The sequence below is a fragment of the Perca fluviatilis genome, chromosome 22, assembly GCF_010015445.1.
Source record: "Perca fluviatilis chromosome 22, GENO_Pfluv_1.0, whole genome shotgun sequence".
In the NCBI taxonomy this organism is placed as follows: Eukaryota; Metazoa; Chordata; class Actinopteri; order Perciformes; family Percidae; genus Perca; species Perca fluviatilis.
Window position 1 is genome coordinate 13,177,924 of NC_053133.1, and position 16,548 is coordinate 13,194,471.

A 16,548-nucleotide genomic window follows, 5' to 3' on the forward strand; every position below is an offset into this window, starting at 1 on the left:
GTTAATTTCCCATTAAACCCACTTCATTTCAGAGCAGTAAATGCAATCACTCATGTGATGAATCATCAATACAAAACACAAATCAAAAGGCTTCTATCTTCATTGAATGCATTATATCTATTCAGAAAGATGATTGGATCACGGGCCAGACCTCCTCCTCCTGACTGCTCAGAGCTGGCCTCCTTAACACAGTTATCTACATCACAGCTGATTCACACAGACATCTGGCGCTATGCACCGTCTGTCCATTTGAATTATTCCTTTAGCTATTTGGTTGTTAATGCAAAACACTGACTGATGAGCTTCCATCACAAAAAGAAACTCGAAACGGACTTCTTTAAGTGTAAAATGTTTTATTTAGATGTTTTATACTGTGCAACAGTAACAATACAATAAGTTGTCCATACAATCGAGCGATACAAAATACGGAAAACACGGGAGACATCAAAACATCTGTCATTGAGCATGAAATGGAGCTGATCAGGAGCCCAAGTCATCCCCTCAGAACAAAAAGGGGAATAAGAGAATAACATCATCGCTGATTAAATATGCATTTTGTTTCTATTTACACGTGGATTCTCTAAAACTGCTTATAACGTGTTAAAGACGTGGAGGATAAGCAATCCGATTCCACTGCAGCTACAAGAAACAGTTGTTTTTTTTTTCCAGTAAAAAGGCATTTTTTTCCCCCCAGAGGCATGTTTTCCACGAAGCCAACAGCGCCATGCAAACTCGTGTTCCTTATGTTGGAACAAGATCATTGCCTGAAACACTTCCAAAAACCCGTCAAAATGAGACTTGGCAAACACGCAGAATCCTCTTTCATTAAAGAAAATGTGTTATCATGAGCATGCATGTTTAAACTGACTGTTTCAAAAGATCCCAACACACATGAAATAATCATGATAGCCTACACACGTTTAGAAAATCGTAAAAGAAAATATAAAAGTATATCTTCAGTCACTTCTGTAAAATAAAGATGTAGCTTTAAAATGGGATAGGCTAAATGCTTGTCCTTCTCCTTTCCAACTTTCTTTTTTTTTTTTTGTCAACATCAAAATCTGCTTTCATGTTATAAAAACGTCCCATGCCACCCAACTTCCTCATTCCTTTTTATTTTGAAATGTCTCCGATTCCACTACGTTGAAACTTACATGATGCCATAATATTTAGAACAACAAATGGAGAGAGAAAGAGAGATAACATTGTCTACACAATGGAACTACGTTGGCATGAAGACAGTAGGCTAGGCCTAGAGCTGAGCGGGTGTCTGGCGTTGGCTGGTCCGGTTCGGAGCCCCGCGTCATCCGGAGGAGGTCGAAGAGCCGTTCAGAGAAACCTTCCGGGGCTTGTTGCCGCCGCTGCTACCGCTGCCGAACTGAGTGAAGGGTCGGCTGGGGGTCGGAGGGGCGGCGGTCGGTGTCCCGTTGACGTTAACGGGGCCGTGAGGGAGCTGTGGGTGCGGGGACTGCGCAGGCGTGCCGGGGCTCGGCAGCGACGAGGAAGTGGACGGAGCCCCGGCGGGACTTCCGGCTTTGTCGCTGGCAGAATCGCTCTCGGGACCGGATCTGCTCGCGCTGTTCTGGCCTTCCTGCTGCGCGTGGCTCACCTTCATCTTCTTACAGTTAGGTCGGACTCTGTACTTAAGCGGCAAAGGGCCGTTCTGCGAGGAAGGGTTGAAAAATATTAGAAAAATAAAATATTAGAACACTTGAATTAAAACCAAATGCATGAAATCAATTAACGAATGTCCACCTATAATTCAAAAATATACGCCGATGGTGATGCATTCGATTCATTGTAGTCTACCAACAGCTGCATCCATGACCAAATATAAAAAAAACTTGGTAATTAGCCTATTCCAAATTAAAATAGCACTTTTAAACGTCCAAATATATATTCTAAAAGGACAGAGAACTTCTCCCTTGTCTTAATAACAATCAGCATTTCCGTGTGAGTAGTATTTTTCCATTCCTCTGGGAATAGTCTATCCTCCATGTGAGCCTACAAGCCACAACAACAACAAAAATAAAATTTTTGAAATTTATATAAAAATTGTCTGAGCTGGACCCTTCCCCATCCAACTGCCACTGGTCTTTATTTTATCTTTAAAAAATATTTCTAAAATTGACCACATTAGTGTCTGCACTACCACCAAAGGGATGGAACCCCATTTAACAAACTTTTTTTTCTGTGCAGTGTAAACCTTCGCTGTATTTGACGCAACTAAAATCAAAATGTGTTATCTTTAATTCAATCTAAGTAAAATAAATTTTTCATTTCAAGATCAGCATTATTTAGCTGTAATTAAACCCTGCATTTATTTAAAACAATAAATCTCAAGGTGTTTAATAAAGGTATGCTCCAGCTGATAAGACATGATAATAGCTACATTTATTTGACAATATGTGACTTAAAATTATCAATTCAATATCATAAATAAAATAGAACAAAAATTTGCTAAATAAGAACATTTGATTTACAACCGTGAGTTACTTAGAAATGTGGCGGAACCAACTAAAATAAAGTCTATTTTGTAACAAAAAGATAATATAATAAGATAATAAAGCATATATCTTACCCTTCTCCAAGTGTAGATATATGCTATATCCATTAACGTGTAGTAATCTTTCAGAGGTTCATCTTCATACATGACTTCAACCTTAAGAGAGAGAGAGAGAGAGAGAGTATTTTAATTTAAACAGTAACTATATTTGCTTTTAAATAAGATTTTGAAATAAAACACAATTCCCTTAGACTGACAGACATATTCAAGTAGTTAACATGTCCAGTTTATAATAGTCAAACATTGGATTAATAAATAAATAAATAATCAGTAAATCATGTAAGACCTGGTAGGCATTTGGGATGTCCATTTTGCTGCGCAGAAACTTCCTCAGATGCATGACTGTCATGGCTGCTGGACACTGCAGGTACCTCTTGTTAGCCACCTTCAGATTATGTATTGCAAAATTATACATATGACGTTATATTTGTATAGAGGTATATCGATTTTAAGTGACTTAGCTCTAAATCAGACTGGTCCACCTTAAAAGCAGGAAAATAATTTGCTTTACAAAAACAATGTAGCCCTTTCTCAAAAGGGCAACAATGTTTGATTAAAATGTGTCAGATTTCACAACAGAGGTGGAAAATTAAATATGCATTAGTTGCTTTCTTAAAAATAAGTCTGCAGTATGATTCATTCTTATTTTGTTCAATAATTCTGGCAGAGAAGAGAATGTGGCCAAAATCAACTTGCCATATTCTGATCTTTAGACGGCTTGTCCTCCACTGCACCTCCCAGTCTGAACGGAATTAAAAAAAGAGAGAAAATATTCTGTGAAAATAGCTCTGTGATATTAATTTTTTCATGTGCCAACATCATACCTACATGCAATAACACAATTGGATTATTAGCAATAAATAACATGATATATAACAACCAAAAATATATATTTTGTGGACATCAGATGATCTCCCACTTAAATGAAGAGTACACTTTATTGCTTGTGCTCTGTTTTACTCCTACAGACATTTTTTTTTTCCTTCTTGAAACTATATTTGACACATGCAGTACTTACATAAAATGAAATGAAAAAGACTAATTTCACTAAGCTAAACAGTGAGGGACAATCCGTTACATATCCATCACACTTCTTTAAGAAAAATGAACCTACATAAGTGATATCCAGAAACCATTATTAGAAAAAGGCTAATGTCTTAACCTGAGGAAAATGTTTGTTCAGGACCCAACTTAGCAATATGGGACTCATTTGGCAGTGTTCTGCCCTGGATATTTTTCTGGACGGTTGGAAAATGTAGAAGTAACCCTAACATAAACTAAGCTTGGAGGATAAAAGCACTCTATGCTTTCTGATGCACGACAGGAGAGTTAATGATGGTCCAGGAGCAATTTAACGCTCAGGTTGGATCTGATAAATTATAATTCAGAATCTTATCTTAGACAATATGTCTTTAAATCCAAGCAGGATCTGTTTAAACACATGACAATTGGCATGCTTGAATGTTTTCTTAAATATATTATGACATTATAATCATGGCATTTCTTGCTACTGAATTAAATATTAGTTACTCTGTCAAGAACTACATACAATCTGTAGCATCAATAATTATTGGCACAAACCCAAACAACAAAGCCTACCTGCTGTGATCAAAGAACTCAATAGAGAGGCTGATGATCTCATCATCTGTAATAATTCTTTTGTCCTCGTCTGCCACCTCTCCACGATCCTCATTTGATCCATTAGACGCTGTAGAAAACCCCCCCCACAAGGATAAATACCCAGAAAATGAACGGGAAAAATTTGCAATTAAAACGACTATAGAGAGGAAATTAAGTATTTTATTTCATTCAAAACTTCAAGACATGTAGTTCTCTCTTCACTGTGGTGACTAAAGGAAAATGAAATAATAAAATGTATATACATGCTTTCTAACTCACCATCTACGGGGTGCTCCGCATAAAAGTCTCTCCTTCTCTTCATTTCATCTGAGGACATTCAGGAAGACAAGCAATGACAAGTCTGTTCAGTTTTCACAGAAATATAAATGTAGTTCTTAAATAACACAACATGATAAATGAGAATAGTGGTAGGGATGTAACAATTACCAACATTTGGTTACATTACATTATGGGTTATTTCCATACAGCAAACATAGCCTGTGCCTCGAAACCTGTATAACTTTCCAAATCCATTTTATCATCATGATATATACTTATAGGAGTGAAACATATGAGACTATGGAGTTTTGCCTGACCTATTTTGAGAGGTTTGATCAACAGCATATACAGAATAAAAATGAAACAAAAGCAGAACTTTACAAAGTAACAAAAACAACCAGATGTGACAATATCAGTAGATATGATCTCAGCTCAGCAACCACAGCCCTGTGTTAATAATAGATTATGAACGTATCGAAAAACGTAGAAAATCTAAACACATCTAAATATAAATGTTTAACTTTTTTTGAGGCGGGTTTAATTGATTAGACCTGTATAAATTCTTATTTTTTTCACTTTTTATTTGCAGGAGTGGTAATCCAGTTGATGTGGTGTCCTAACACTGGAGGCAGACTGAAAGGACTGATCAAAAGAAAGCTATAGTGAACTGATGCAGAGTCAGAATGAAAGTGAAGAAATGTTAGATACAGACATGGTTTGACTGTCGCGCTCTTACTTTTGAAGAGCCCGGGGACCAGTTTGTACACAATGTCCTGTAGAGTTTTGTCAGACCTATAGATTGAGGAAGAGAAACTTCAGTCAAGCCATTGAGACACTTGAATTCTTAACATTTGCAGTTAAAATTAGAAAGAAATGATGCAGATGGTTGAATCGCTCCTATTCAATTAAGCTTATGAAGCCAAGTAACAGCTCACCACAGCAAAGTAAATTTTTTGTTTAACATAAACATTCATAAAATACTCATTTCTTGCATTACAGCACATGTATACACAGCCTGCATGCAACACAGATATTCAATAGACGTTCATAACTGGCTGTGGAAAATCTCACATATGTTATACAAGGGTTCCTTGTGTCTGAATATTTCGAACCAATCACTGGCTGATCCAGCTGTTCAGTTGGGAAACAACAGGGGGAAACCACAAAGGGCAAGAAAAGAGGAAACGAATGAATGCTCAAACTTGTTGCAGCTGCCTAACATTCCCAATACATGAAAACAAAATCTTTATATATCAGAAATAATATTTTTTTTAAAAAGTATATGAAAGTACATCAATTCAATCAATGGGGGGGCCAAAAGAAGGCTTGTTTACCGCACAAAACTAAGGACAGATTCCTTTACTCAAAAAATAAATATCTAAAAATGAAGAAAGGAAGCTGAAAAAAACTAAAAAATATGCGGAAATTTCAACAACCACAGTTCTCACCTAATGTTGAGCAGAGGCTTGGTTTTATGCACTTGTACATCACAGATGGGACAGTATTTGCTGGTTTCCAGGTAGCGCACAATGCACATCTTGCAAACTGCAAACCATAAAAAAGAAGAAGAAAAAATGTGTCAATATCAGATGAAAGGATATCCTGAATCTACATTGGTAAAGCTAAATCTGGGCTCAGGAGAAATCTCTTTGCAGCATTAACAGTTTAAAGCAAAGTGTGTGCAAGGAAACATGCGAGAAAGATTCCTGTAGCATATAACTTGCTGCAACATATTCTCAGTCATTAACGTGCACAACTCCATGCTAAACATGTCCCTCCTACAACCAAAGAACAGCCATTCTTTTATCAGTTTGCTCACATGAGTGGAGACATTCGATGATGGTCGTTGCGTCTATGAAATATCCTCCGCACAGGACGCACATGAGGTGAGGGTTGAGCTCAGTAATCTTTATCCTGGTCGTCCGATGCATGTTGAGAGAAAGGAACAGCAATCCTGCGTGGTGGAGGAAAAAGTGTCAAAACAATGCATGCATGGCCGACGAGGAGGCATCAGAGGGCTGCAGGTTTCTTTTACAAGGCGAGGCAGACCATTTGGAAAAGGCTGCTGTTTGTTTGACGGTGTTAAAGCAACATCATCTTTTATGCTAATCCAATAATAACCATAGGGTAGGGAGCTCGGTGGCAGATTGATAGTCACCTGACCGAGGCGCAGTGAATAATCATAAATCAATCACTTCCACAGAGAGATCGATGGAGCCCCGCGCTCCTCTCCTTCGCTTCATCTTAAATCAACATGCTTTAGCACATGGCGACATCAAAGAAACAGTGCACGACGATAGATTTAATCAAAATGGTTTCTCCGCTCCAAAAAAAATAAATAAATAAAAATAATAGAGCCACGACGGGACATATTATTCTGGGTTCCATGAGTCCTGATTTGGACGTAGCCTAGGCCTATTTTGCAAAATTAGTTAGATAATCTGATGTTAAATGCGTATTGTGGCTCTTTATTATGCCTATTGGCTGGAATTGTAGTTTTAAATTAGAGAGCAAGTGCCGAGACAGAAATCTATAGCCTATAGGCTAACAATACGGCTATTACACAAATCCGACCAAGGAAGAATCGGGCTACCCTTCAAAATAAAGTAGGCATCTCATAATGCATCTCTCAATAAAAAATGACGATTTATTGATTTAGTTTGTGACCGCTCCACTTTATAACAAGACGTGTATCCGAAATGGTGGTGGGAAATAATATTAGGTAGCCTACTAGGGTCTGTGGCGCCCCGGGGTGAATGTGGGTGAGAGGGGGTTGATAGGAGACACACATTCACTGCGTCAGGTGTGCCACACGGGCTATGGGGGAAACCTGAGCGTTTCTATGGCAACTCCTTTTGCTTTTTAGCCCACATGGCGGGTCGTCAGTCCGAGAACAAGGCAGGATGTCTAACCAAAACAACAGCACGGCGAGCTGCCGGTGTGCAGAGCGGGAGTGAGGAGGGACCGGAGACTCCCCGTCCCTCCGCGCACACAGACAGCGGCTGGACTGCCAGGCTGCCGACAGCACGGCTGCCATTTTGTGGAGGAAAAAAAGCCCGTATCGGTTCAACGGGCTGTGGGGTTTCCTTCGAAAGGGGGCAAATAAAACCGACGCGTTTACACGAGCTTCCCAAATCTCCGCGGACCACACGGAGGAGTATTTGTGTCCAACTCAGAGACAAATCTCTGCTTTCTTCTGGTTCGCTTTGCGCCGTGTTTGTCATGGCGTGTGCGCGATAACCAGCACCGTGCAGCACCAACATGGCCAGACAGCAGCGACTGCTGAAGTTGAAGCGCACACTGGATCACAGGCTACTTATTAATTCTGCGCCATTATCATTCTAAAGTAGCCTAACACACATCATCTTTATTAAACGTCAACATTGCTTATACTTTGTGCCAATTGGCATTTCACTTTACAAACCCGGTTATGCAACCACAAGCTCAAACGGTGAATTAAGTCCTCCAATGCCAAAGTAACATCGTTGTTCCATTTTATCCATCGAAGGCTATTTAGGACTCATGAGGCAGATGTATTTTAGAAGAGTGGAAAACAATAATCTAAACAGGCGTGTAGCCTATTAATAAAAGCTGGATTATAGGCTAATGATATCAGGGCGCCCTTTGCGTTCATTTAAAGAAATAAAAACACCAGTGATTAAAAGTCTAAATGTAACATAGTGGACATGTGGAGGATACGCTGTTTAAACGCTGGCTGACAGCCAGCGCGTGCAGCTCTGAACCCGTGCCCGAGTCCCGGCCGGGTTCAATGCTCCACCCGACCTCTCTTGGCCGTCTCTGAACACACCACTGCAGGCAAGTTTGGACAGCGACTCCGAGTCCACATGGATAATGATGGACAATGTACTACATATATGCAGCGAGCCTGTTGCGCCATTAATCGATTGCCTGGTGTTTGGACAACTGCTCTCCTTCCGTCCTGTGGGAGATGCATGCTCACTTCATAAGACTTCAAGTCAATCACTCCACACATCCAAAAGTCAAGAAGCTTATTCATAGTGGGAACGAATGCTGCAAACGCTACAGTAAAGATCAAGCCATTGTTCATGATTCCCATTATGGATAGGCTACAGAAACACTGACTGTACATAGAAGATGCAGCCACTATGCTATATTCCATATGGCCAGACATGCTTAATTATGGTGTCGGTGTTGATAACACATCATCAGTTAATTCAGAACCGCTACTGAATCTTCATTTCTCTCAATAAAGCAACAAATGAGGAGATTTTCCCTCGCTTCTTGCAATGACCCAAACCTCATTTATTCCCAAACGAGAACAGTTCCTCTTGTAAAGGTTCCCCTTACACCTAAATCAACAGCAGCTGGAAATAACCCAATTAAAATCGGCAATGGGGAAAAACCAAGACCTCATATTACCGCTGTCAGTCAATTCAGAAAATCTTGAAATAAATAACCAAAGATTCCTAATTGATGACCGAAACGTATAAAAGACGATACAAACAAGAACAACTTTGGTTTGGCGTGTTAAATTGTGCTAAACCATCCAGTCTGTTAGGCTATTACAACATCTATTTACAGACCTGTGAGGCTGTAAACCTGCAAACCCGAAGAGCGGAAAATACATAGGCTACATTTTAACCCATTAAGCACACACAGGGTTCCCAACAGCATAATGAGTAAACATAGTTTTTTTTTTTTTTTTTTATGCCCCAAGAGGCAAAAGCCCTGCTATGTGTGCCTGTCCTGTAGCCCCAGATTCAGAGCCACACAGTGGGGCAGCGTATAGCCGTAAGAAGGTGAACATGTGGATGGAAAACCAGAACCAGAGCTTATATGTCAACAAACAAACAGTCTATTGGCCATAGCATATCGTAGGCTATGAAATAAATTCAAACTACCGGTGCTTTGGCTGCTTGCGAGACACAACCAGCTTTTGTATTCTGGCCGACTTCTCGCCCATATTTTTGTTTTTAAATTTCCCAAAAACCCAACCATTCTTCTTAATTATGATAATACACTAAGACCTAAAGAGCCACAGTGCATGTTAAACGATGATCCAGTGTTTACCAAGCACCCGTCATGAAACATTTATGCACAGTTGAAATGGTTTGCCTTCTGGTCACGTTATGGGAGCCATCCAAGTTAAGTTAATAAATCCAACAATTAGGCATACACACCCAAAAGCAACATAACACCCTGTTCACAACACCCCAAACATCAAGATTCTATAAAATAAACGCGCTGTATGGAAAGATGAACACAGAAGGACCGTTTGGAGCACTTGCTGCTGTTAACATCTGAGCCAAACCAGCCTGGTTCGCCTGAGATCTCCACTTTACATAAATCCAAACGATGCAATGCAAAGCCCAGCCGTGATCAACTTATACAGACAGATGACTGACTAGTATATAATGCAACACTGGGGGTCCGTGGATCTTAATTCGCGTTCGTGCCCGAGCAGGGAACATGTTTTGCAAAAAAAAAAGTGGTGCGCAGACACACACACACAGAGCTCCACGTCGGTGATCGCTGCAGCCACCGTTGAAAGCTCCACATCCACCGCTGGATCGGACCGTCGAAAAACACAAAATCACCGACCCTAAACCTCTCCTTCTGCCCCCGTTAGTTAGAGACGATATCGAATAAGACATACCTGGAGGCTCGGCTGGGAATCGGTGGGTCTTGAGGCGAATAGACAATGAAAGTTGGGAGGCGATCAGCAGAAAATGAATAGGAGCCGAGCCGCCATCTTGAAGCAGGCTGCAGACGCTGTCAGTGGCAGTGAGCGCACGGCGGACCGGAGCGCATTTCAGATGTGCAAATACAACTCCTCTTTTCCTCGCCGCTTGCGCGCTGTAAGCGTATCCGATCCGCGTCTTCGAGAGAGACCAGTCCTCCGGCTTCGTCTCGGGAAGGCTCCCACTTAGGCGCCGATAACTTTGCCTCCAAAATATCCGCTTCACCCCCAGTAAAATGCAGCAGTGTGTGTGTGTGTGTGCTCCGTGGAAACTGACACCGTAGCCTACCCAAAATGGCTTGTAGTTCGCCCGCCCCGCATTTGGTCACGTGGTGTCTTCACTTAAGGATGCCTAGGAATTACTGTCGGTGTAGCCTGTGCTTTTTCTCCCAATCTACAACGTATGATATAAAATAACACACACAATAAACACAAACATGTACATTTCAGTAGTGTGTTTAACCACCAAATCGTATAAACTACTCAGCAGTTTGTGCTTTGCTTGAGCTGGAAGGACACCAGGCAGCTGCAGAAAAATTAGCTACTGTCGGTGTATTCTAGTCTTTCTAATGTAGCTATGACGCATGATTTAAAATAACCCATAATAGGCTAGACATTCACACAGTTTGATACACTTTTCGTCTCGAAAAGGCGCAATCCATGCACTTAACAGCCTATGTAGGCTATCCTACTTTCGCTCAAATGGCACTATGATTAGTGGCGTCTGAAAAGTAGGCTACTGATGGTGTGCCCTCGTCTCTCCGAGGTTAAAAATAACTGCAGCAGTTATATTTTTGATGGTCTAAATGCCTCAATCAACTGTCTGTTAAAGCACCAGGCAGCTACCTTAGGCTATTCATCTCTGCTCATAGTTGCTTTAAAAGACCCACGCACTTGGTTAAAACACGTCCATATGACAAATGACTCTGGTGTCAAACCTTTGTCACAGGCTGTCCTGACATCTAAAAAAAAATGCGCCGCAACTTCCACTTGATGAATTGGAGCCTTTATCCTTCAGCCAGCGCCGCAGAAAACGAAGGAATCTCGGATGTTTATGGAATCCGAGCCGCTCTGGTGCTTCAGCTGAGGAGCTCTGAACTTTAAGCTGCAAGGTGGATGTAGAAAGCTTTGTAAAGTCTAAAAGGGGACCGACATTTAATGTAGGCAAAAAAGGGTAACAGATCTCGGTTAGTCTTTTAGCCTATAAATAACTCCTATCAGTCCGAGTGCTCCAGAAAAAAAAGCTGGGCTGATCCTCTTGTTGCAACAAATGCTACAGGAAACAAAATACACTGCTGTCATGAAACTATGAGAAAAATCCTATTCAGAGTTGACAAAACACAGATAGCTACTTTATTTGCTCCATATTCAAACTAAACTAGCCTACACGTTTCACATATCTGACACAAATGACATCAACTGTTTTTTATTAATAAAACATATTTCCCCACCAAATGTTCTAAAGACAATGTGGATCAATGTGAGCACATCAAGCCGTGAAATTATTCAAAGCACGAGGTGGATTTGATTTTTTTTTTTCTGTTTTAATTGAAACGCACACTTTGGAATGATAATTGTCTCACATGCATATACGTCTGTTAATCTCAGGTACAAAAGAAGCTCTGAAGAGATGAGTAATGCCGCTGGAGTTTAGTGCTTTGTGGTGCAGAAAAGGCGAGGAGACTGGACACCGGCATCACATCTGACTGGCTTTCTCCACACTCTTGGCAGCGTCTTTCAGCTTTCCCACCAAATCCTGAAAACAAGCAGCCATTGATCATTTTCAAAAAGTAGGGTCCGGCGGAGATAACCTTAAATATCAATAAAAACACTTATATTTACGCTATGAATTACGCTCATTATGAATAATAATTAAACATAATTAGCCTAGTATGCGTTGAGATTTTTGATCCAGTCTGACTTGACACTGATTAGACTATGTCCGAATCCATCGTGAATATGATTGCAGCCCACATGATTTAAATACAGGTCAGCTCTCACATTACATAAACAGAAGACATCAAACAGAGGAGGTCACACTGGAACTTCTTTTTATACTAGACCAACTTAATGAATCATCGTCAACACAATCTAGGGTTCTTTAGTTTAAAACTATATATATAAAAAATATATTTGGCTGTAGCAATAAAAATTAATTCCATGTGCAGAAAAAGCCCTTTCGTTTATGTCTTAACAATTTAACACATTTTCTTGGGAAGTTTCCCTGTCTGATAACTGCCCTGCAGCAATCAGCTCAGTGAGTCGACTTTGCATTCTATTTGTTTGTTTTTTCTTTGCGAGGCTGAATGTGGTGCGTAAAAGCGAGTGATGCACTGCAAGACGGTCTAACTCTAGAATAAAATGAAAAACGAAGAGCACTTAAATTAAAAAGGCAACAAGGAACAAAACCCTTCCTCTACCTGTAGCTGCTCCACTGTGCAGGTGAAGTTGATATCTTCCTCAAATCCTTCATTCTAACAAAAGGAATAAACACGGCCGTTGTTTTACGCACAGAAACGTACCAAACACATCCAGGAAAAAAAACACGAAAAGTGCAGGCATAAACATGTGTTCGAGAGAGTCTTACCTCAGTGTTCAATGAAATCAAGTAGAAAGGCTCGTTGACCTTATCAACCTGATCGTTCTGTCAGAGAAACGGCATTTCAGTTTGGCGCAAGAAATTGTGCAACAAAAGGACAAAATGTGCTTGTTTTATGTACCTTCACGTGGTATTGTAGACGCCATGACGCATCGTTAATCCGAGGTGGGCACCTTCCTATGCTAGAGGAGATGGGACAGACAATACTGTTGCATATGTAGTCTTGATTAAGTAGACTTATACAGGAAATGCAGAAATGTATCTCCTGAAGCATGTTTAGCCGGATCCTTTAAAGCATTTCCGTATTTAACAAATGTTATTTAACCACATGTACCACAGTTTTGTGTGACACTTTCTTTTCTTTTCTTTTTTAGATTAAAATACTTTCAGTGTTTTATATGAATTGAAAATTTGTTTGCAACTGTTTGAAATCAGTTTGCAGACAATGTGATTATTTCACAAAGTTTGTTTGTTCGTTTATGGCGCGTCATAAAGCAGCATTTCCACTGCAATTAATCACACGTCATGTCGACCCTCTCTGAGCTGAAGCAACAACTTGCTTGCTCTTCCCTCAATTTCGGTAAATCCAATTCTATAAGAGTGTGTGAAAACCATTTGAACTGTATATTCACTGTTGATCCGTGCGTTTATTTCCCCCACATCTGAAGTCATACTTACCATTAGTGATGTGGAGTCGAATAAAAATTGGAAAAACGTTGACCTTTATTTGAATGAGCCATCAATAAGCAACAGCGTTCAGTTATAATTCTGCAATGTTTAATTTATATCCTTTAAAAAAAATCGCGTGTTCCAGTTTCATCTTGGGGACCTGATCAGTTTGGGTAAAACAATTTAAAAATAGCATCAATACCTCCACAAATCGCTTCACCACCGACAGCTCTAAGCATTTAGGCTTACCTTGCTAACAGACGCTCCAGTTCTTTTTTATGTTTCTGTAAAACAAAACATGGATCAGTGATCAGCCACCGACACAAGAATACATGAAGAAGAAATTTTGCAATAATGTTTCTAGTGTCACCTGGTGTGTGCTATAGAATATTTCTATTCTCTCTGCACTGAATGCAAGTTCTTCAAGGCAGGAGCTGCAAGAACAAATACTTTATTTACTTTAAAGTGTCAGCAAATATTTTTTTTTATATTTTAGGATAACTTTACACATGGCATTTATAGTGACCCATGTATTTTTATTTTTATTTTCCAAGAAGAGATTACAAAAGGAAGAAATGCGCTACATATGTGCTACTTTATTCCCATGTAAAATGAATGAATGTTAATGTCTCCATTTTCCAAGTTTACAGTGTTTGTAATCACAGTTAAAATGCAGTTTATACTGTGGAAACATGCAAGACAATCTAAAAGCTGAGGGAGTAAAACATAAATATATTCTTAAAAGTTCTAAATGACTCTTTAGCTGTATATTGGTGCTGGTTTGTTGGATGATCACAAACAAGAACACAGTACTTGAGTGATTATCTTCTATATATATCCTGAACACTTAACTCTGATGATCAGAATACCACCCTCCCTTCTCTGACTAAAAAGCTAACTGTTAAAGAATGCAGATGGACATGTGAGAAACTGTATTTTAATAAGCCATTATCATTTTTTTATTGATTTGCAGCCATTTGCTGTCCCACAAAACTTGCAGACAATTTGCTTAATTGTGCTAATTCCACCAAACTAACTCACTTTAACATTGCTGCTGTTATACTAGCAGGACATCCTATAGTTACACATCTGGGACACATATGGCCACACATGCAGAACACAACAACAGCATGGCTAATTAACTCATTTCAATAATAACAACACTAGGATCTCCTGTGAATCACATGTCACAAATGTAGGCTACAATATAGCTGTTTTATAGTTTCATGTAGTTTTATAGGAATTATACAATATTGCACAGATTTAATTAATAAATGTATTATAAGCTCATGCTCTTTTGGGACATATAGGTCACAATAGTGTCCGTATATGCAATGTGGTTAAAAAACGTGCAAACAATATGCATATACAAAATAAAGCAAGACTAACATTTCCTGTCACATTGATGTAAGAGCAACATTTTCATAGCCACATACGGAGAACTATTGAGCCTATCTTTAGCACGTAGGGGGTTACAGCAGCGTGTTAAACAGGAAACCTCCTTCTGTCTAATGTCGCCTACCTTATCGCTGACTTGTCTGCGTTGTGTTTGACTGCCTCCAGTATGAAGGTGGTCGCTGCAGTGTGACTCTGTTTCAACAGTATCTGGTCGATCTGCTTAAGCTCGGGCTGGTCTGTAAGCACATAAACACACGGCGGTATGAGGATGCACCTTGTGCAGGTAGCCAGTAACACGCAGCCTTTATTCTGTATATGGACACAACAGACGCGTTTGATTGGTATAAATGATGTAGGCTAGGCTACATTTGCGATCCATACTCGTGCTTTCTAGATTGACGTGCAGAATGGAAATCAATGATGATTTGCATGTGAATGGGCCCCTCAGCTGCATAAGCCAGGGGTCCTTTGTTGGTTTGTTTGTATGGTGAACATTTCACTTTCTATCAAACTCTGCCGTTATAAAGAGTCGGAATGCTGCAGAAGTTGGACAACACATATGGTGTGTGAAAACAACCGATGCAGCCATGACAGAGGAGATGTAACGTTAACTAATGCATGAGGTAGCCAAATCTGCGCTCATTTTGCATAATTTCTAGGCTATTTAGCCTACCCCAAATCAAAATTAGCAACACGAGCCAAAGATCTGCTATGAGCGGGTTAAGCTAACAGTGTCTACTGTCAGCTTTGACTAATGATGATTGAAATAGTCTAACCGTCTTTCTAATATGCTGAGTAGACTTGATGTCAGTTTAAATGACAAAAGGCATCCCGAGTGCCGTGTGATTGTGTGACTGCTGCTGAATGTAAAGCAGGCAGCAGAAAAGGCTAAGACCGCTTTAGCCCAGCTGATGCGCGGCTGTGTGCTGAACCAATCCGCCTCATTAAAGATCTTAATATAAACACGGGGGAATCGGGGGTTGGAGCAACTGGCAGCACGCAGCGGCGCCGCCAAAACCGCAAACATTAAGGCAACTTCTCCACACATCCACACTGGGTGAAACCGGAAGCAACGGCGGAGACAAAAGCAGCGGCGAGGAGAGGCAGCAGCTCACCGAGGACTCCGGGCTCGGCTTTAGCGGAGAGCAGGCTCCGGAAGGACGCGTCCACCAGCACCCCGTAGCTGCTCTGGTCGAAGGCGGACGGCTCGGCTAGAGATCGCATCCCTCTCTGCACCGACTCAGACAACTCCATTTTGCAAAAGGGTGACTCCCGACACCAGAGCACGTGACTGATCAGCTGATGCAGCGTGTGGAGCAGCAGAGCCTGAGCTGAGGAGCTGAGGCATTAGCCTACACCCAGAGCTGGCTGGCAAATGTGGAAAAACAAATCACTGTGGGTTGACAAGTAGATGTATTTTTTTTTTTTTTTTGGGAGAGTTGCTTGTAGGCTACGGTGGTTTTCATATTGCGATTTTCACCTTGTTGCTCTGCAAGTGCACCAAGGAGGCTAAAGATAAACTGCACTGGGAATAGGATATTTCAGTTTCTCTGCATATTTAAGTAAAGTGAAACAAAAATATACATTCACAAATGGGGTCCCACTGGAAACCTGAGATCTAATGGATTTCTATCATCTTCATCTGTTGCATGAATATATGTTACACTCACAAGTAGCTGTAGCCTACACACATAT

The 16,548-nt window shown here is 40.4% G+C and overlaps 1 protein-coding gene across 1 annotated transcript; it reads right to left on the bottom strand.

Annotated features, from left to right (window-relative positions):
- Nucleotides 1–336: 336 nt before the first annotated feature.
- bmi1a (bmi1 polycomb ring finger oncogene 1a) lies at nt 337–16,219 on the bottom strand. The gene is given in 18 exon segments (XM_039790928.1): nt 337–1,663; nt 2,582–2,662; nt 2,853–2,951; nt 3,263–3,308; nt 4,166–4,274; nt 4,466–4,513; nt 5,202–5,257; nt 5,914–6,010; nt 6,285–6,419; nt 10,104–10,511; nt 11,895–11,943; nt 12,608–12,661; nt 12,775–12,831; nt 12,908–12,968; nt 13,705–13,804; nt 13,807–13,889; nt 14,978–15,089; nt 15,969–16,219. Coding segments are annotated over 18 exon segments (2,094 nt in total). The 5' UTR covers nt 16,108–16,219; the 3' UTR covers nt 337–1,303.
- Between the last annotated feature and the right edge of the window lie 329 nt (nt 16,220–16,548).